This window comes from Grampus griseus, assembly GCF_964374135.1.
Source record: "Grampus griseus genome assembly, chromosome: 3".
Classification (NCBI taxonomy): Eukaryota; Metazoa; Chordata; class Mammalia; order Artiodactyla; family Delphinidae; genus Grampus; species Grampus griseus.
The window spans coordinates 114,341,429-114,364,081 of record NC_139019.1 but is presented as its reverse complement, the minus strand read 5'-3'; the positions used below and the strand labels follow the sequence as shown (position 1 = coordinate 114,364,081).

The following is a 22,653-nucleotide window of genomic DNA, read 5'->3' as shown; positions in this document are numbered from 1 at the left end:
GCCACCAGGGAAGCCCCTACCCCCTGCTTCTGGCAACCACTAATCTGTTCTTTGTATCTATAAGTTTGTTTTTTTCTGTTAAATTCCATATATAGATGAGATCATACAATATTTGTTTTTCTCTGATTTATTTCACTTAGCATATATTCCCTCAAGATCCATCTGTGTTGTCTCAAATGACACAATGTAATTCTTTTTTATGGCTAAAAAATATTCCACTGTGTGTATATATATATATATATATCACTTTTTTTTTTATCCATTCATCTATTTACTGACACTTAGTTGTTTCCATGTCTTGGCTATTGTGAATAATGCTGCAGTGAATATGGGAGTACACATATCTTTCTTTCCTTTTTTTTTTAACATCTTTATTGGAGTATAATTGCTTTATAATGTTCTGTTACTTTCTGCTGTATAACAAAGTGAATCAGCTATATGTATCCATATATCCCCATATCCCCTTCCTCTTGGGCCTCCCTTCCACCCTCCCTATCCCACCCCTCTAGGTGGTCACAAAGCGGGAGTGCACATATCTTTCTGAGACAGTGATTTTGTTTCTTGCAGAAGTGGAATTGCTGGATCATATGGTAGTTCTATTTTTAATTTTTTAAGGAATTGCCATACTGTTTTCTGTATTGGTTGCACCAATTTACATTCCTACCAACAGTGCACAAGAGTTCCTTTTTCTGTACCTACTTGCCAACACTTATTTCTTTTCTTTGTGATAACAGCCATTCTAACAGGTATGAGATGATAGCTCATTGTGGTCTTGATTTGCAGTTCCCTGATGATTAGTGATGTTGAGCATCTTTTAATGTACCTGTTGGCTATTTGTGTGTCTTCTATGGAAAAATGTCTATTCAGATCCTATGCCCTTTTAAAAATTGAATAGTTTGGTTTATTTATTGAGTTGTATAAATTCTTTATATATTTCAGACCTTAACCCCTTATCAGATGTATGATTTTGCAAATATTTTCTCCCATACTGTAGATTGCCTCTTCATTTTGTTGATGGTTTTCTTTGCTGTGCAGAAGCTTTTTAGTTTGATATAGTTCCACTTATTTACTTTTGCTTTTTGGTGTCAAATCCAAAAAATTATTACCAAGACTGATGTCAAGGAGCTTACTCCATGTGCTTTCTTTTTATAGTTTCAGGTCTTATTTTCAAGTCTTTAATCCATTTTGAGTTGATTTTTGTGTATGACGTTAGATAGTGGTCTAGTTTCATTCTTTCGCATATGGCTACCCAGTTTTCCCAGTACCATTTATTGAAGAGACTGTACTTTCTTCATTCTATATTCTTGGCTCCTTTATTGTAAGTCAACTAACCATATATGCATGGGTTTATTTCTGAACTCTATTCTGCTCCATTCATCTGTGTGTCTGTTTTTATGCCACCACCTTACCTTTTTGATTACTATAGCTTTGTAATATAGTTTGAAACCATGAATTGTGATACCTCCAGCTTTGTTCTTCTTTCTCCAGATTGCTTTGGTTATTCAGGACCTTTTGTGGTTTCATTGAAATTTTAGGATTATGTATTCTATTTCTGTGAAAAATGCCATTGGAATTTTGATAGGGATTGCATTGAATATGTAGATTGCTTTGGGGAGTGTAGACGTTTTAACAATATCAATTCTTCTAATCCATGAGCACAGAATATATTTCCATTTATTTGTGTCTTCAATTTCTTTCATCAATAGCTTATAGTTTTCAGTGTACAGGTCTTTTACCTCCTTGGTTATATTTATTCCTAGGTATTTTATTCTTTTTGATGCAATTAAAAATAGGATTGTTTTCTTCATTTCTCTTTCTAAATATTTGTTAATTGAATGAATGAATGATTTTGAACTTCTAAACTGAGTTCTGAATCAGAATAAGACTTATCTAGGCACAGAAGGGAAGAAAAAGGAGCCAGAAATATCCAATCAGAAAGAAGTCCAGTGGGCTGGAGATTACTAACAGAGCAGGAGAGTGATAGGATGGATTATAGGCATGCAGTAGATGTTAATCCCCTCAGTCTTTGATATACTCAGGTATAACCTGGGAACAGTGTCAAGAGCATCCCTGTGCTGAACTCCTTAGAGGGCATTTATGATGGAGCAGTATTTGACCATAAGACCCATCATCCCTGCAACTAGCAAATATTTTTAAGGATATCTGGCATTTGCTGTCACAATGCAAGGTACTGAGTGCAGCCCAAGGATGTCATCTACCAGTTGGACATCTATTTAGGAGCCAGCTGCTGCCTGTTAAGGACAAGAGACAATGGAGTCAATGGAACACATAGTGATCCAAGAGTCCAATGAGTATAGTGTATAGCTGGTCTGGAATATGAAGCAGAGGGGCTGAGCAGAGGATCCTGGTGGGCACAGCTTGGGATGGTGGCTCTCAATTATTGTGTTTATATATAAATGAGATACTTTTGTCTCTACACTTGGGATATACTTTTGGTGGGATCTGAGGGTAACTACAAGGTAACTATTCTATTGTTTATAGTATAGACTGCAAATAAGAGCTTCTTCATTACTTTAAAAGCCTTGATAAAAGTTTGATTGAATTTGAAATCCTTTTGCATTTGCGCAAGAAGTCTCCCCTAGCACTCTCCTGCTCTGTCAATAATCTCCAGCCCACTCGACTTCTTTCTTCCTTGGGATCTTTACGCTAGTTGTTCCCTCTGCCTGGAATGCTTTCATTTGCCAGTGAGGGGAAATGAAGAAGTACTAGATTTTTTAAAGTATAATTTCAGTTGTGGTCCATTTTAGAATGGTTATAAAAACTGTTTTATATTTTCATCTACCTACCCATGAATAAAGTTTCTTGTGGATGGTGATTGTCAAAAATTGGAGAGATTATCATTAAATAAATGATCAGGAATTACACCTGGCCATTTCAATTATAAAACCAGTTTTCTCCCCTCCCCTCCCCTCCCGTCCCCTTCCCTGTTTTTTCTACCTTATGGTTTTCCTACCTTCTTTTCATCCTTCCTAAGTAATCCAATTAAAAAACCATTAGGTAGGGTTGGCAAGGTAGGCATCTGCATTGGAGTGTGGTGGGCTGTTTGCTGCCTGGCATGGTGTATCAGAGTCTGAGTGAGGTGAGGAGGGTGCTTAGGAGGAGGAGGGTGGTAGCAGCTTGTGTGGTTGTTGGGAGCTTGAGAGAGGTGAGGAGGTTGTCTGCACAGGATAGTGGTGACAGCGGCAAGTCTGGCACAAGATGTTGGAGCTTGATTGAAGTGAAGGGGGCATCTGGGTAGCATGGGCACTGGGGTATCCATGTTGGTAATTTACTCTCAAGGGGAAAAAAGTTATTTATAGTGTTATCATTGAAACTCTTTTGTAAGTTCGGAATTATTTTAACATGAAAAGAATAAAGTTATGTTTAAATGAGGAAACTAAAGTTTCTCGTTAAAATGTTTTGATATCTTATTAAATATTTTCTCTGTTGAATTTTCTTCCAACAAGGCCCATATAGATAATTCCACATTCCTTCCAGTTTATCTCTGTGTGTAGTATAAATATTATCCTTTTTGTTTGCAACAAATTATGTAAAAGGCTGTAAAACATTATTTTAGGCAGAGGGAGTCACATATGCAAAGGCCTGGAGCTCAGAGAACATGACTTTTATGAGAATTACAATTAGTTCTGCATATCTGGAAAGTGTGAAATTGGTCGTGGGGCAGCTGTCAAAGGAAAAGACCTCTAACAACCTCAGCTGGACGGTGGTACCATTCACTGACATAGGGGATATATTCACTTCTATGACCCTAAAACTGACAACCAAGAGCATAATGTCAAAGAAGATGCTCCCCAACTGGTACAGATAATTATTTGTCTAAAAACTGCATGTAAGGCCAACTGGCCCGAGGCAGGGGAACACAATCAGATTCACAGGTTGCATCAGACCGAAATTCTCCCGGACCACCCAGTTCCAGAAACTGCCCTGGAGACATTCCGGACCACCCAGTTCCAGAAACTGCCCTGGAGACATTCTGGACCACCCAGTTCCAGGAACTGACCTGGGGACTTTGAACCCAGCCCAGCCTTCCCGCCTTTCGAGGGGCGGGACCAACGGTCCCCCAGGATACCCGAAAAGACCACCAAATAAGGAATACCCTGCGCCCTCCCAGATTCACCATACCCCTTTCCCTTCTTCCCCTATAAAATCTTGCCCAACCTTCTCCCGGGTGCGACTTCTCTGGCCCGTTTCTCTAGGACCAGTGAACCTCGCCCGGGAGCGCTCCCTAATAAAGCTCACTTGAAGCTTTCCTCTGTTTCGCGGTGCCGTTTGTTAAGATCCGACCTTACACTGCATACGATGCTTCTTGAACTGAGAATTCAATCACAAATTGCCCTAAACTTGTGCCTGCAGGAGGCACTCCTCAGAAACATGAATAGGGATGGAGAATGTAGCCTCTGTCATATCATACCCGCTTTCAAATAATTTAGCAAAAAGGACAGCTTACAATAGACACATGCGGTAAGATAATTTATTGAAATATTAATTTGCTTTTTATTCTGTTTTCCTGCCCTACTTCAAGAATACTTTTCTACTTTCTTTGAGCTTTTGTTCAACTGGACCGATGCAGAATTACAATTGCCTTTTGTTTTTTAAAGCCTGCAGGGACCTACTGTGTAGCACAAGGAACTCTGCTCAATATTACGTGGCAACCTAGATGGGAGCGGAATTTGAAAAAGAATGGATGCATGTATGTGTATGGCTGAATCACTTTGCTGTACACCTGAGACTAGCAGAATATTGTTAATCAACTGTACGCCAATATAAAATGAAAAGTTAAAAAAAAATCTCATCCTCTAATTCTGCCATAAAGGAAAGAAAACAGTCAAGTTTTGATGTTTATTCTCAGACTTAGTGATACTATGATTTCATCTATTTTTATTTTTCATTTGCTGGAATAAAGAGAGGAAAATTTAAAAAAAGAAAACCTAAACTCATTGAAGGGCTTATGCCAGGTGTTCCCAGAGGAGAGGAGTGAGGGGCAAGAGCCTAAGAGGGAGAGTCTACCATGGAGACCTCAAAGAGCGATTTTTTCGGGGAGGGAGGGCTCCATGAGTGTCAGCGACCAGCATCCAGTTCCTCTGAGCTGCTCTTTTATAATCCCCTTGGGGATGCGGCCTGTCCTCAGTGTGGAATGGCTTTGTGGTACAGTGGGAAGCTGAACCTTTGGTGTTGGGGTTCCTAGCCTTGGTAAAAAGGAGTCCCAGCTTGAGCTGGGTGGCAAGTTTCAGGAAACAGCAGAGTCACTTTCCTGCAAGGGGCCCTGTAGTCTTATCAGGAGGGACCAATCTGGACCAAAGATCAGGGGGCTCTCCCTAAGTATTCTGGACTGTGTACAACCTGAAGCCTTTATCCTAGGGGTGGGACTTGACCCTAGTAGTGATTGAGGTTAAATTTCTATCAACTTGAGGAGTGGTGGCTTAAGATGAGATTTGATAATAGAAAAAGAGTATGATGCTTCCTTCGCCTAGACTGTGAAGTAACTTTCATACTCAACATACACATTTATAGCTCGCAAGATCTGGGGGAAATTACTTACACATGAAAAGACTTTTTTCCCCAGAAAAATTCGGCATAAGTCTAATTGTACCTTTTCTGTGAAACAGCTGAGATATTTCAGTTTGATATGTGCCTCCAGAAATCAATGCCAGATGGACTCAATATACCTCAACAAGCTTGGTTTTGTATTATTTTTTCTAACCCAAAAGCTGAAGTGGTGGGAAGGAAGGAACAAGCCAGCTCAACATTTGGTAGACTCAGATGTTCTCTTCGCTTTCCCAGTGCTCCTGCAGCTGACTTGGGGCTGGGAGCAGGTATGGGGTGAATACTGGTTTAATTCCAGTTTTCTTACAGCTTTATCTTCCAGGTACAAGTTGTCATTCAAATACCCAAACCTCGTATTTCTTTTAATCTTAATTTGAGCCAGGAGAAATTGAGCTCTGAATTGAGTCTACTTCAGTAGACTTCAGATAAATGATGGCTAGAAGGATAGAATGACAACCCAACTCCTTCTTTAATGATGTTTTTATTTTCCAAATAAGGAAGCCGATACAGAAACTATACGAGGAAGACTGTCATAGGCTTAGCCATGTGTGAAAAAGCCAGTTGACTGCAGATTAGAAGTTGTGACTCTGCCGCTACCTGTCTGTGTGGCCCTGGGCGTGTCATTTTAACTCTCTGGGCCACATGTGCACATGAAAGTTTTGGACTGGATGACCAATAAAAGGTCTCTTCATGCTCTATTCTTCTTGTGATTCTAGAATGTAGAGTAAGAAGATTCTTTTAAAATAGAAATACAGGGTAATAAAGGAGCCTTACTGACATTACATGCTTAGATATAATGGGACTTACTATTTCTGGTAGAACTTTTGAATGTGCCAGTAAGATCAGATCAGTGTTTTTACAAAACCATGATCAAAACCTTGTGATGAAACTTAGAAATTGTATTACTATATATTTTGGCTGTATGCAGTAGATAATCATATCAGAGCTTGGTGAAACATAAACTCCTCAAAACCAATGATGGGAATTAACAAATTATTAGAATTTGAACTGAATTATATGCACTTTTAATCCTTGAAAGAAATCGCTTTATTTGATTCCTATGAGTGAAAAGTGCTTTATATGTTATTTCAGAAGCTGGAAAATTGACCATATTTAGAATCCTGGGCAGCAAAGTAAAACAGATTTTAGGTAAATTATGCTGTACAGATAGTCAATCCCAAACAAACAAATCACTGCTAAATACATTGAGAGATCTCAGTCAGTGATTATCATATGGAATAGGTTCCTCAGGAAGCATTTGATTCTTGATTTCATAGCTGCTAATCATTAGTATACTGTTGTTGCTTGTATAAATCTTGGCTAATTATTTTTATTTTTTTCCACTGTTTTCCTAGTTTTATTTGAAAAAAAGAAGCGTGTAATTTCCTTTCTTGTATTAATGTGCTGAAATTATGATAATAAATATCATTTGACTAAAATGTTTAGATCCCGAATGATCCAGAAGGGCTCTGTACATAATCTGAACTCACTGAACTAAATACCACTAAATACAACTAAATACCACTCTTACAGCTTATTACTGAGTAGACTAACCTGTTCTTTGCACTGTTCAGTGTATATTTAGAAATTAGGAAGGACCAGATTCCTGACGACTCAAAATGTATATGGTAGTATGAATATTACTTTATTCACAGGTTTGAGTATAGAATACTTCACAAATTAAATCTTACTCTGATTTGCCACTCTTTAGGTTGATGGAAATTTGATCTCAATCAGTGCACATTATTTCCCTTTTCTGTGTGAGGAAAAGAAGCTTTATTAAGCTGTTATACACATTTTGAACTATACTATAGGCTAAAACTAGAAGTTGAAATGGATTTAACAGGTAAGATTAAAAAACTTCATTTTCACATGGATCCGATACATGTCTCCTGGAGAGGAAAATATTCTGTATAAAATTTGCTGAAGAAAATAAAAATTAAAAAAATTGAAGTTCTTACTGGACTAAGTAAAACAGTGCACTAAAAAAATAAACTTTGGGCTTTCCTGGTGGCGCAGTGGTTGAGAGTCTGCCTGCCGATGCAGGGGATACGGGTTCGTGCCCCGGTCTGGGAAGATCCCACATGCCGCGGAGCGGCTGGGCCCGTGAGCCATGGCTGCTGAGCCTGCGCGTCTGGAGCCTGTGCTCCGCAACGGGAGAGGCCACAACAGTGACAGGCCCGTGTACCATTAAACTTTAAGAGAAATATAAATGAAAGTCGTAAAATTCAAAACCAAAGGATGAATAATTTATGTAATTTTTAAGGATGTAATTTTGTGACCTTGTTATGGAATTCATAGGTAGAACACTAAATCTGGTGTAATCTTTTTTTTTTTTTCCGCGGTACGCGGGCCTCTCACTGTTGCGGCCTCTCCCGTTGCGGAGCGCAGGCTCCGGACGCGCAGGCTCAGCGGCCATGGTTCACAGGCCCAGCCGCTCCGCGGCATGTGGGATCTTCTCGGACCGGGGCACAAACCCATGTCTCCTGCATCGGCAGGCGGACTCTCAACCACTGCGCCACCAGGGAAGCCCTGGTGTAATCTTATCTAGGCAAGATGTGTACAGGAAGCTTTGCATGAACAGATGAGTGAGGTCTGACTCCCTGAATAATGGACGTTGAGAGCACTTCTTTTCTAGGTGGGTGTAGTAGTTTGCTAGGACTGTCATCACAGAGTACCACAGACTGGGTGGCTTCAACAACAGAATTTTATTTTCTCACAATTCTGGAGGCTAGAAGTCCAAGATCAAGGTGCCGTCAGGATTGGTTTCTTGTGAAACCTTTCATTCCGGTTTGCAGACTGCTGCTTTCTCACTCCTAGAGCTTGCAGAAAGGAACACAGCCCTGCCAGCACCTTGATTTTAGCCTAGTGGGACGTCTGTTTGATTTCCTTACTACAGGATAATAAATTTGTGTTTTTTAAGGCACTGAGTTTGTGGTAATTTGTTACAGCAGCAACAAGCCAATATACCATACAGCGTCATACCCTTGATCATCTACTGTGTGACTCCAAACACAGTGTGTACACACACTGTTTCCTGTACTTGAAACGCCATTACCTTCTTGTAGGCCTAACTAACTCTTAAACCTACTTCTGAAGTTACCTTCTATTAGAAGAATTTACTGAACTTTGGGTTTCTGCCCATTTCTATCTCAACACACTATATTTGCAACATCTGTCTGTCTTCTCAACGTATTACTGTTGTTGATTTTCCCTCTTTTCCAAGACTGTTGAGCTCCTGGAGGGGACTTTTATTCACAGCATTTAGCCTATGAATGAATGAAGTGGAATGATGAATAAATGAAAATAGAATGTTCTAAATACTTTTAATTTAGAAGGCTCATATTCTCTGTGTGAGTCTGTGGATATGTTTGTACTTAGGTGTGTGTTTTTTAGGGAAGAGGTAGCCTGAGAAATGTCAATTTGTTAAGTCCTCTGTTTTAGTCTGTTTGGGCTGAGATAACAAAAATACCATAGACTTGGTGACTTATAAACAACCAAAATTTATTTCTCATATTTCTGGAGGCTGGGAAATCTAAGATCAAGGTGCTGGCAGATTGAGTATCTGGTGAGGGCCTGCTTCCCAGTTCATAAGTGGCTGTCTTCTTGCTGTGTCCTCACATGATGGAAGGAGAGCTAGAAAGCTCTTTGGTTCTCTTTATAAGGGCACTAATCCCATTCATGAGGGCTCCACTCTCAGGACTTACCTTCCAAAGTCCCTACCTCCAAATACCAGCACATTGGGGATTAGGCCTCAACATATGAATTTGGGGGGGACACACTCAGTCCATAACATCCTTTAATTCTGGTAATCTTCCCCAACCTCCCACCCAAGTGGTTGGCAATTAAATATCCATTATTATTGGAGTTTTACATGTAAGAATTCCAGGTTGATTTGGGGCTACAGATGTGGATCTGGTCCCAAGACTAAGGTGATATCCCTTGCTTTCAAGATAGTGTTCAGCCTGCACTGTTATCTCTCTCTCTCTCTCTCTCTCTCTCTCTCTCTCTCTCTCTCTCTCTGTGTGTGTGTGTGTGTGTGTGTGTAGCAGGGGAGGGTAAAGTAGAATGATGGGCTGTACACTGGCTGGGCCACTGTTTCCTCCCATGGACAAAAACCCAGAAGCTTCTGGTCATGTCTTTTGTTTCAAAATTAATGTTAAAAACTGAGGTATAATTGATAGAAAATATTGTATTAGTTTTAGCTGTACATCTTAATGATTTGCAATATGTATATACTGCAAAAATGATCACCACAATAAGTGTAGTTAACATCCTTCACTTCATATAGTTTTTTTCTTGAGATAAGAACTTTTCAGATCTACTCTCTTAGCAACTTTCAAATATACAATGTAGTACTGTTAACTATAGTCACTGTGCTGTACATGATATCCCCAGGACTTATAATTGGAAGTTTGTACCTTTTGTGTGGTCATTTGTCCTAGACTTGGGAAACTGTCTTTTTCTAAGCCCTCCTCCTTTGACATCCCCTCCCATGTGGAGGAAACAAATACAAATTCCTTCTAAAAGCCTAGATTTTGCACCTGAGGCAAGAAAATACATAGGCACTGGAACAAGATACAGTTAATATATACACAGATTGAATATGTCTGTGTATGTTTTTGCCTTAGGAGAGTCTTTTAAGTTCAGTCCTCATTGTCCCCCACACCTTTCTTTTTTTTAAACAAAAAGCATTTTATCAAGGGTATTGCTCTTAGATTGCCCAAGAGGGGACGGGGAGAGAGGCAAGTGCCTTTGAGTGGAAAAAGATGAGAGGAGCCCCAATAATGACATGTTGACATTATTGCCATTCTGTCAAGTATGTGGTTTAAAGTTAGACTTAATTTGATTTGGTAAAATAAGTAATGTGACCTTTCACACATCATCATAATGGTGTAAGATTCATACCCAAGTACCAGTCATTTTTTTTCCTATATAGTATCAATTTAACTGCTTCATAATATTCTTACCTGAACTATTTACTTAATTATTTCCTTATTTGTTTAATTAGTTAGCTATTTGGAGGCATTTAGATAGTTTCCTTTTTTTTTTTTTTCTAGTTTAAACAGTATTGAGATGTTGTAGCTGAACTCTTACACAGATCCTCAATTATTTCCTTAGGATAAATTTCCAGAAGTATCATTACTGGTTCAGAAGAATGGGTCAGATTTTAAGGCTGTTGATGTGAGTTGCTAAAGAGTCCATTAGAAAGACTGTACCTCATCACAAATGGCAGACTGCCCTTTTGGAAAGTACCTTGAGTAAATAAAAATGGAACATGTATTGGTTTGCTAGGGCTGCCATAACAAAATACCAAAGAATATGTGGTTTAAACAACAGAAATTTTTTCTCCAACTTTTGGAGGCTGGAGGTCCAAGATCAAGGTGCCAGCAGGGTTGAGTTCTTCTGAGATCTTTCTCCCTGGCTTGCAGATGACCACCCTCTCGCTGCCTCTTCACATGGTCATTGCTCTGTGCACATATGCCCCTGGTGTCTCTTCTTTTTCTTATAAGGACACTAACCATATGGATTAGGGCTCCATCGTAAGAGCCTCATTTTAAATTAATCACCTCTTTAAATACCTTATCTTCAATTATAGTTACACTCAGAAGTACTGGGGGCTAGAGCTTCAAAATATGAATATAGAGGGGAGGGTGGGGACACAGTTCAGGCCACAACAGAACTTTTAACTGCAAAAAGAAACTCTTGGATATAATAAAAAGTTGACTTAAAAAAAAAAAAGCAGAGTTGCTGCTTTCTGAAAATATAGCTGGCCATAGTTTCCCCCCTCTTCTTCAGCTCATTCTTTTTCCTTTTCTCTAGTTCTCTTGTTCTTTTTCTGGGTATATTTAGGTACAGTAAAATATGCCTTTTTTTTTTTTTTTTTTTTTTTTTTTTGCGGTACGTGGGCCTCTCACTGTTGTGGCTTCTCCCGTTGCGGAGCAACAGGCTCCGGACGCGCAGGCTCAGCGGCCATGGCTCAGGGGCCCAGCCGCTCCGCGGCATGTGGGATCTTCCCGGACCAGGGCACGAACCCATGTCCCCTGCATCGGCAGGCGGACTCTCAACCACTGCGCCACCAGGGAAGCCCAAATATGCCCTTTTTATTGTGCATTTCTATGAGTTGTTTAAACACCATATTCAGTTAGGTTTTTGTAATCACATTTGTAGGAGGGATGGAAAACAAAGGTTGTCTAAATTTCAGTTATATTTTTAAACTTTTTTGTTTTGGAAGGCTGACATACCTGTAAGCAAGGTAAAGCCAAGAACCATACTCAGGCAATGATCTAAAAGGTAAAGTAGAAAAAAAAAAGTTTTTCTCCTGAATGATCTGAGGGGTAGGAAAGCGACAGCATCATTTAAGTGTTTATATAACACTGCTTATTCACTGTCCCTACCTTTACCAATCTAATCTCTGAAAAGAATCTAACATCCCAATTACCTTGCATTTATCCTGGTTTTCTAAATGTCTCTCAAACATGCTTGTGTTGTCTCCCACCATCCCTACCCTCCTTCTATATGTAAGGCTTATACTAGACATACATTTCTTTGAAGCTTTCCTAGTCAATAGAAATTAAACCAACAATGGGTCCTCAATAAGGTGGTATGGAGGATTATTTCAAAACAATGTAGGAAAAAACTGTTACTTTAGAATTTACAGTTTAGATGGAAAAATAAGTTATGGTTTTATTCTTTCAGAAATTCACCTTTTACTATTTTACATTTATTTGGATGACTCTGAATTCCTTCAGGTCTAATCTCTCATCTGAGCTATAGTCTTGGGCATCCCAGAAAACAGTGCCCCATGAATATCCCAGTATCACCTTAAACATTAACAACAATGTTCATTATCTCCCCCACTTCCTCCAAAATAGTTTCTTTTGTTAGATTTTTCTAGTTCTATATGTAAGGTCGGATCTTAACAAACGGCACCGCGAAACAGAGGAAAGCTTCAAGTGAGCTTTTTTGGGGAGCGCTCCCGGGCGAGGGTTGGGCAAGATTTTATAGGGGAAGAAGGGAAAGGGGTGTGATGAATCTGGGAGGGCGCAGGGTATTCCTTATTTGGTGGTCTTTTCGGGTATCCTGGGGGACCGTTAGTCCCGCCCCTCGAAAGGCGGGAAGGCTGGGCCGGGTGCAAAGTCCCCAGGTCAGTTCCTGGAACTGGGTGGTCCGGAGAGTTTCGGTCTGATGCAACCTGTGAATCTGATTGTGTTCCCCTGCCTCGGGCCAGTTGGCCTTACACTATTATGCTGCAGTTTTTGGCTTCCAGATTTCAAACACTGGAATGCTTTTATTGTCCTCATTCTTTATCAGTTGGTTAGCAAATCCTGACATACCTGAATTGTGTTTTGTAATGACAAGGTAGTAGTTTCCTATTGTCCTTCTCTTTTAATTTTTTCAATGGCACTTATCACTATCAAACATGCTGTATACCATTCTTATTTATTGTCTGCTTCTCCCCACAAGAATATAAGTTCCATGAGGGCAGTGATTTTTGTCTATTGTTTACTGCCCTGTTCCCAGCATTCGGTATAGTATTTATTGGATAAATTGAGCACTTACTATGTGCCAGGCACTGTGCTCTGCGTTTACATGCAGAATCTCATTTAATTTTTACCACAGTGGGTAGGTGTTTTATGTTCTGATTTTCAGATAATAAAACTTACAATTTAATTTTAAAAAGGTTAGGTGACCTGTCTGAAGTCACACAACTTGATGGTCACATGGTTAGTAGGTGTTAGAGCCAGACTATAGATTGTCCCCAAATTTTGAAGCCTATCTGTATGCCTCTGAAATAATATTCATACTCCTTAATCTAAATTTCAAAACATTCCATAATACCAAGACCCTTATTTTACTTTTTAATGTCAAAAACCTCCTGATCCAGTCAAACTGGTCTACTCTTTGTCCCTGGGAGCTTATAAATTTCCTCCAGATTTTGTTCAGATAAACTACCTATAGAAATCTTATCTAGCCTTTGACTCTGCGATTCAGTGCAACTTCTACCTCTTTAATCATTTCTGAATACATTCCATTCCAGGATACAGTGAGGAATTCCTCTTCTAATTTACCACACGGTTTTTGGGCTTTCGGTCACACGTCTTACACCGTGTCGCACTCCTTGTATCTTGCTTGGCACACAAAAGGTTCAATAAATGGAAGCCACTGTAACTTTCTTGCATTCCCATCTGGGTCCGTAAGGCAGTTCTCAGGGGTGCGTAATACTTAACATACAGTGTTCATGTGTTTAACTCCCTCGGCTCCCAGTCCGATTGGAAACTCCTTTAAAAACCTAACGTTTGGGCTTCCCTGGTGGCGCAGTGGTTGAGAGTCCGCCTGCCGATGCAGGGGACACGGGTTCTTGCCCCGATCCGGGAAGATCCCACATGCCGCGGAGCGGCTGGGCCCGTGAGCCATGGCCGCTGAGCCTGCGCGTCTGGAGCCTGTGCTCCGCAACGGGAGAGGCCACAACAGTGAGAGACCCGCGTACCGCAAAAAAAACCCCCCAAAACCTAACGTTTTAGTTGGGAAGGAAGCTCGCACAGATAACGTAAACATATAAAAATATGTGTACAGGGCTTCCTTGGTGGTGCAGTGGTTGAGAGTCCGCCTGCCGATGCGGGGGACACGGGTTCGTGCCCCGGTCCGGGAAGATCCCACATGCCGCGGAGCGGCTGGGCCCGTGAGCCATGGCCGCTGAGCCTGCGCGTCCGGAGCCTGTGCTCCGCAGCGGGAGGGGCCGCAACAGTGAGAGGCCCGCGTACAGCGAAAAAGAAAAAAGAAAAATATATGTGTACACTGGGGTAATATGAAAATGTCCTCTGTCTGAATGCGTGAAGGGAGGCTGAGAGGAGTGTCGCCGGAGGGCTTCACGGACGGCCTAGGGGTGGCGGGGGTTTCGCGCCACGCCTTGGTCGGAAAGTCTGGAGGCGCGCTGCTGTCCTTCACATGGCCTCGGGTTCTCTTTTGCGCAGGGCCACGTGCCCGCGTTTTAGTCTAATCGCCGCTCTGGCCCACTATAAACGGTTAATAACTGCCTTCCCCGACTAGGCCTCTTCCCTCCATCTTTGTGCGGACGGGAGGGGCGAGGACGCCAGGTGTAGCGGCCCGGCCGAAACACGGCAAATAAATCCGGACCCCCAACCCCAACAGTCAAGTTTTCAAAAAGCCCGCGCGTGGCGCCCCAGGCCGCAGCCGTTGGGAACGTCCCCCAGCGCGTCCCCTGTTCGACCCCTCCCCCATTTCCCACCCCGCGGCCAGCCCAGGGCGGGAGGAGGCGTGGGGGTGGCGAGCGAGCTCTGCACGCTAGGGGCGCCGCGGCCAGCGCGCACCGGGGAGCGCGCCCGTCCAGCAGCTGCCGCAAACGGAAGTGGGTGCGAGCGGATCGCCGTGATTGGCTGAGCTGACACGTCTCTCAAGGGGCTGGCGCGAACGCCACTGCGGAGTTTGGCGAGGAGACACGGCTAGGGGAGGGGGAAAATCACCGGGAACAGCCGCGGGGCTGGGGGCAAATGAATCGCAAAGGTTCGCTAAGGGCAGGGAGAGTCCCTAGTCAGGGTGAACTGAGGGTCCTGGGGTTGAAAACGGGGCGGTAGAGGCGGTGGTGGGAGCAGCGCAGGCCGAGGGCTTGAATAGACCGCGGAGGGCGGGGAGTCCGTGACCTAGAGCGGCGCGGCAGCGCGGTAGGCGGGACTAATGAGAGCGAGGCGGGGATTGGCGGGCAGCCCTGGGCTGTCGTACGTCCGCGGTGACGCACGCCTCGGCGAGGGTGCGCGCGCGTTCAGCGGCCTCTTTGTGTGGTGCCCAGATAAGGGAGCGGAGGTGGCGGTAGCGGCGTCCTCGCTTGCCTTCAACTCTCCTCGGATCGCCCTCTAGCCGGCACCTTTCCCCTTCCCTTCCCCTTCCTCTCTTCCTCTTTCCCTTCCCTTCCCTTCTTCCCTTCCCCGTCGGTGACCGGCGGGGGCGGCTCCAGCGACGGCTGGGCCCAAGCTGTGAAGAAGCCTTAGCTAACGATAACGGCGACGGCGAAACCTCGGAGCTCGCAGGGCGGGGGGAAGGCCCGGGCCGTGGAGATGGAGAATTCCCAGCTGTGTAAGCTGTTCATCGGCGGCCTCAACGTGCAGACGAGTGAGTCGGGCCTGCGCGGCCACTTTGAGGCCTTTGGGACCCTGACGGACTGCGTGGTGGTGGTGAACCCCCAGACCAAGCGCTCCCGTTGCTTCGGCTTCGTGACCTACTCCAATGTGGAGGAGGCCGATGCCGCCATGGCCGCCTCGCCCCATGCCGTGGACGGCAACACGGTGGAGCTGAAGCGGGCGGTGTCCCGGGAGGATTCGGCGCGGCCCGGTGCCCACGCCAAGGTGAAGAAGCTCTTTGTCGGGGGCCTTAAGGGAGACGTGGCCGAGGGCGACCTGATAGAGCACTTCTCGCAGTTTGGCACCGTGGAAAAGGCCGAGATTATTGCCGACAAGCAGTCTGGCAAGAAGCGTGGTTTCGGCTTCGTGTATTTTCAGAATCACGACGCGGCAGACAAGGCCGCGGTGGTCAAGTTCCATCCGATCCAGGGCCATCGCGTGGAGGTGAAGAAGGCTGTCCCCAAGGAGGATATCCACTCCGGTGGGGGCGGAGGCGGCTCCCGCTCCTCCCGGGGCGGCCGGGGCGGTCGGGGTCGGGGCGGTGGTCGTGACCAGAACGGCCTGTCTAAGGGCGGCGGCGGCTACAACAGCTACGGTGGTTACGGCGGCGGCGGTGGCTACAACGCCTACGGAGGCGGCGGAGGCGGTTCGTCCTACGGTGGAAGCGACTACGGTAACGGCTTCGGCGGCTTCGGTAGCTACAGCCAGCACCAGTCGTCCTATGGGCCCATGAAGAGCGGTGGCGGCGGCGGTGGAGGAGGCAGCAGCTGGGGAGGTCGCAGTAACAGTGGACCTTACAGAGGTGGCTATGGCGGTGGGGGTGGGTATGGAGGCAGCTCCTTCTAAAATTTTTTTAATGCCTGGGAGTGGCTATAGGGGTAGCTGTTTTCAACCACCCAACTAGGGTCGACTCCTAAGTCCTTTCCCCTCCCATCGCCTTCCCCGTTTTGCCCTTGGGGAAGCCACTTCTTAGGCTGTTCACCCTTGGGGGTGTTGCCCTGTTTGCCTGCCACCTCCCTTGTCTCCCTCTGAAGATGGACTTGGCCCCACATACACATTTTTGTGTTACAGTCATTGATGGACTCTATTTTTTTATTATTACTTGGACCTTGGTCGTTTTTATACTAGCAAGATGTCTTGTTTTAATTTGTGTTATTTTTGGGGGGAGGGAGTGAACTTGCTGATTCTGTAGCAAAACCTGGGCGGGGGTTGGGCGGGTTAGTTTACTTTGTTGTAAGGACTTGATATCTGGCTACAGCGTTTTCTATGAAATCTCCTTGGATCCCATGCCCGAAATTTGGAAGCATATGTACAAAAATCATTTTTACGTTTTATTTTTAATAAATCATTGTGTTTGACCGTACATGTCTAACATTTTTTTCTAGGATCCATTCCGTACCGTTTTAAGGGATGTTAGTTGAAAAATTTTCTTGTTAATTCTTGATGTGTACTTCGAGAAACTTTTAAAAGGTCCTGTGGGTTTTTTTTTTTCTTCTTCTTGGCTGTTGCCCTGGTAGTGATGTGTTGAATTTTATCCCTTACAGGTAAAACTTTTGAAGTGGTGGATGTGGCTTTTTAAAATCTTTAGTTTCTTTGCATCCATCTCTTGTACGAAGTAATTTGCTTATCATCTTGACATGGTCACTTCTTTCTATGAGAATTTACCTCAAAGTATGTACCGTGTAGTTCTAAAGAAAATAGTTTGTATTAAGCATGTGTTTTCATTCATATGAATTGTTTAAAAAAATTTCAGATGGACTAGTTTCATCCCTCTTACTGGTTTGTCTGTAATGAATGGTTACAAATAAGGGTTATATTTTATCCTCAAACTAAAAGCGTTTTTGTATTTTCAGAGCAGGTTTAGACGTTTTTCTTTTCCCCCTCTAGCTGAACTGTTGTCCTTATGGAAATCCTTCCCCCAACCTTTGTGGCACCATCTACTGGCAGAATGGCAGTATATCTGCAAAACAGTTCGTTTAAAAACTTGTTAGGACAGTTGCGTCAGATTTAGAAGTTTTGCCATCAAAAATCTGTGCAGACTTTGGTTATACATTTACTTGTAACTAAGATGGGATTTACAGGAATGTAGTTAACAGTCAATATCACAATTGCCCTTTCTACATGAGATTTGAAAATGTAAACTGCTATGCATAGCTTGGGCAGTGGCCCCATATTGCTATGGCGACTAATGAACCAGCTTCATGTACTGGTATCTTAGGTGCAAGTTGTAAAGCAAAATATCTGTGTTTTCTGCTTGGTTAACAAATGTATATTTGTAGCCCTTTCATGCAATAGAATTCAAGTTGTTGTTTATAAAAAGCAAAACAGAACAGTGATACCAGAGAAAATTGCCTTCCTGGATAGACATATAGAATAGCAACGTTTATGGATATCACAAATAAAGAATTCAATCCTTTACATGATTGAGTGAGAGTATGTATAACCTGGTGGGTGGGTTCAGAGTACCTATTAATCCAGTACCTACATTTTGATTTAATGTTATGGTAAAATATTTAACTGGAGTTTTGTGGTTGAAAGCCCAAAGCTAGCTGTATTAAGCTTTCTGAAGGGAGATTACTGGGCTTTAAAGTAAAAAAATATATTGACCCTTTTCCTTTTAATTCTTCTTGCTGTATATTAAGATTTAATTCTTGCCAAAAGTTGTTTTTTTTCTAATTGCTAGGGTTCTGCTTTCAGGAGACAGGAAGAACGGTCAAGATTGCTAGGCTGCTTAAGGCTGCTTAGTCACTTTGACAAAGGGTAGCTGATACTTGGTACAAATACTTAAGTACCTCTGCAACAAATGGGGTAGATGTTTTTGCCTATTGAATAAATAAGCAACATAGTCAAATTTTGCACTCACATGATTTTACAATTTGCTTAAATTTCTGTTTTTTACTCAGTAAAATGCATCATACTGCCTTTCTTCATGTGGTGATTTGGTTCAGCTTTTTTGGAGGGGTCCTCTAAGATATAGAAAATGATATGTGTAAATTTTTTATCATAATTATTACTCTGCTTGTATTTTACTCAGTTTTAAGGGGAAGATCTGTTTCTTCTGGTTCAATTGGAATAGTCCACCTCTTGGAGGGTTTTCATAGTGTAATAAGGTTACTGTCATTTTGTATTTCCAACGTAGTGACTTGTAAAAAAAATTATGTTAAAGGATTTTCTCTTAATTAGAAAAATGACAGCATTCTGTTCATGGTATATTACCATTTCATTGTCATGTATATACCTTTACAAATTTATACTCTGGATTGGTATTTAGTGAAGGTAAAAGTAGTGGTATTTCGTCTTCCCAGAATTCCTCTTGTCAATTTTATGCAAGCATTTTTGGCATGTGGGACTTATTTATTCTTATGTTTTGATTTCTTTCACCTGTAAGAACTGTCTGACCATTACTACTTCAAATTTAATTAAGACTTCATGGGAGGAGGTGGCACAGAACCTAATCAGTATTGAATATAATTTTTGTGCTATGCTTGAATTTAATTTGAAAGATTAGAAAAATAAAAATGAACCTTTTTTTTGTCTCCCTATCGTGAAGAACTTTGCATTTACAGTGTTTTTAGTATAAAGTCAATGGTAGTCATTAGTTGGAAGTCGTTTAAAAGATTGATAGTAATTTCAGATATTAAAAAGCTTGCAAATGGTTAACGTTCATAGTGATAACGAAACAGGATGATATACTGATTGTTTCCTCCTGTAACAGTGATTTAGAACACAGATTTCATATTTAAACCTTCACAATGAATTTTTGTTTTTAAGCAAGGTTAAAGGATTGAGGATACTTAAGAATTTGCTATTTATGATTATTTCCCTCAAGACCAGAGATGGCAGTGTCAGTTATTTGATTTGTAGGCTTATGTATCTTCCAAGTGTGCTTAATTTTCTCAAATTCAAGAATTTGCATTTTAAACTTATCTCTGCTGATTGAAAGTGGGCATTTGGATGTTGAATTGATTTAAGCAAAATTGCATCTGGGTAATGTAAGGATTATTCCCCAAAAGACAGTATTTGCACTTAGAAGAGGTAAGTCTCTTTCTTCCATTTTAACCAACTTACTGAGTCAGTGTTAAGATTTTGGTCACTGGGAAAAATTATTTCTTTTCCCTGTTTTAGAAGGCTTTATTTTTTTCTGAAGCAGGGCAACAAAGATTGCCTCTAAACCAGTGTAAGACAATGCCTTTTCCTTAGTGTCTTATTGCAGATTACATTGCTGTGCCTTTGTCTAATGCTTTCTATTAAAAGTGAACATAAATTGTAAATTTTTTTCCAATAAAAAGTCCCTTCTGTGTTATTTTAAAAAGTATAATACTGCATATTTGGATTGTACTTCAAGTCACAGAAAATACCAGTATTACTAGGAAATAGAAGAAACAAATGTAACTGAATCTTCTTGAGGCTGGTGTATTTTCAAAAATTAGAATTAAATACTTAAATAACTGCTTGTAAACCAAACTAAACAAAGAATGAGTAAAAACCCTGCCAATATGAGCAAACTCTTCTGAAGGATAATCCTTGTTAATAGGCATATGTTCAGCTAGATCTTTTTTAAAAAGAAACATTAGTTTTTTTTTAATACATCTTTATTGGAGTATAATTGCTTTACAATGGTGTGTTAGTTTCTGCTTTATAACAAAGTGAATCATTTATACATATGTCCCCATATTTCTTCCCTCTTGCATCTCCCTCCCACCCTCCCTTTCCCACCCCTCCAGGCGGTCACAAAGCACTGAGCTGATCTCCCTGTGCTATGCGGCTGCTTCCCACTATCTACCTTTATCTACCTTACGTTTGGTAGTGTATATATGTCCATGCCTCTCTCTCTCTCGCTTTGTCACAGCTTACCCTTCCCCCTCCCCATATCCTCAAGTCCATTCTCTAGTAGGTCTGTGTCTTTATTCCTATCTTACCCCTAGGTTCTTCATGCATGACTTTTTTTTCTAAAATTCCATATATATGTGTTAGCATACGGTATTTGTCTTTCTCTTTCTGACTTAACTTCACTCTGTATGACAGACTCTCGGTCTATCCACCTCATTACAAATAGCTCAATTTCGTTTCTTTTTATGGCTGAGTAATATTCCATTGTATATGTGTGCCACATCTTCTTTATCCATTCATATGATGATGGACACTTAGGTTGTTTCCATCTCCGGGCTATTGTAAATAGAGCTGCAACGAACATTTTGGTACATGACTCTTTTTGAATTACGGTTTTTTCAGGGTATATACCCAGTAGTGGGATTGCTGGGTCATATGGTAGTTCTATTTGTAGTTTTTTAAGGAACCTCCATACTGTTCTCCATAGTGGCTATACCAATTCACATTCCCACCAGCAGTGCAAGAGTGTTTTCTCCACACCCTCTCCAGCATTTATTGTTTCTAGATTTTTTTTATGATGGCCATTCCCTGGTGGTGCAGTGGTTGAGAGTCTGCCTGCCGATGCAGGGGACATGGGTTCGTGCCTGGGTCCGGGAAGATTCCACATTCCTTGGAGCGGCTGGGCCCCTGAGCCATGGCTGCTGAGCCTGCACGTCCGGAGCCTGTGCTCCGCAACGGGAGAGGCCACAACAGTGAGAGGCCTGCGTATCGCAAAAAAACGAAAACAAATACATTAGTTTTTAAAAGTAGGATTATATAGTTTTGCAGTTTGTATGTATATCATTGACATTATATCAGGGCAGATAGACCTTCCTCATCCTTTTTAATGCCTGTATAATGTTCCATAGCATGGCTGTACCATAGCTGTTGATGGACGTGAGGCTTCTTCCTTCTCTTGCTGTTACACATAATGCAGTGATTGTTCTTGTTTCACATCATGTTCTTGCTCATCACATATACACTTAGTTGAGATGGCTACCTTAGAGTTAAATGCGCTAGATAATGAGAATGCAGCAGTTCTCTGGTATGTATTTTTTAGTTCTCATGTATATTCAGGGAAGGATACATGCTCATTGGCAGCATTGTTAAAGCCTTAGGGTATATTCAACTAAAAGATTTTACTGAAAAACTTCAAAGCTATATTATACATGATAAAACAGTTAATGGCCTATGAAGACCATTGTATTGTTCCTTCCTGTTTTCTCCCAGTACCTGTAGATAACCTATGTTAACAGTTGTCTACTTCTAGTTCTTTTTATTTGCAGGGAGGTACATTTATCTTTTTTTAGGAACAAGAATTGAGTCATTTTGTGTATACATACATATATATATTAACTTCAAAGACACCCATATCTGTACATATAGCTCTGTCTCATATAACTGGTATTCTATAGTAGAGAGGCACTATAATTTATTGATTAGCATGTTTCCATATTTCCTCTGATTATAATTTAAAACTACTTTTGCAGGGCTTGTGTTGCAATTTGCAATGTACCAAAGAGGATCAGCCCATGCTCACAAGGTACCCATAGGTTTTGTTTGAGTAGGGGGAATTTAAATAATCATGATAGAGTATGAACATTTTAGTCAGAGATAGGTATGAGCAGTAGTGATGACTTTTTGTGGGTCAAGAAAAATGTTAACATTTGGACTAGTCTTGACATTAGGACTAGGTAGATGAGTTGGCAAAGGGTGTTCCACAACTTATGCCAAAACACAGAGCGCGATGTATTGGGCTCCTTACAGTTTTTTCTTAGATTGCTGAACCACGAAGACTTTAGAAGCACATCGTCCATTTTTATTTTGCATTATTTTATGACTCACGATTTTTGCTAAGCATTAATAGAATCAGCTTAAGGAAGATGGGACATATTCAGTGATAGAAACACAAATCAGTTGAGATCTTAAATGGGAAGTGATGATCACTATATATTAATGAATATTTCCGTAAGGAGTGTAATTCATAGTTTGGAGACCCCCTTTATTAAGCCATAGTTAACAGTATTCTCACTATTCTTTCTCCATTTTCTTCCTTTAATATGTCTTCCCTATATTTTGACCT

At 41.7% G+C, this 22,653-nt stretch overlaps 1 protein-coding gene across 1 annotated transcript; it reads left to right on the top strand.

Annotated features, from left to right (window-relative positions):
* Window positions 1-15,355: 15,355 nt before the first annotated feature.
* HNRNPA0 (heterogeneous nuclear ribonucleoprotein A0) lies at window positions 15,356-18,828 on the top strand. The gene has a single exon (XM_082650485.1). It carries the CDS (start codon window positions 15,639-15,641, stop codon window positions 16,545-16,547), a length of 909 nt encoding a protein of 302 aa, XP_082506611.1. The 5' UTR covers window positions 15,356-15,638; the 3' UTR covers window positions 16,548-18,828.
* The last annotated feature ends 3,825 nt before the right edge of the window (window positions 18,829-22,653 follow it).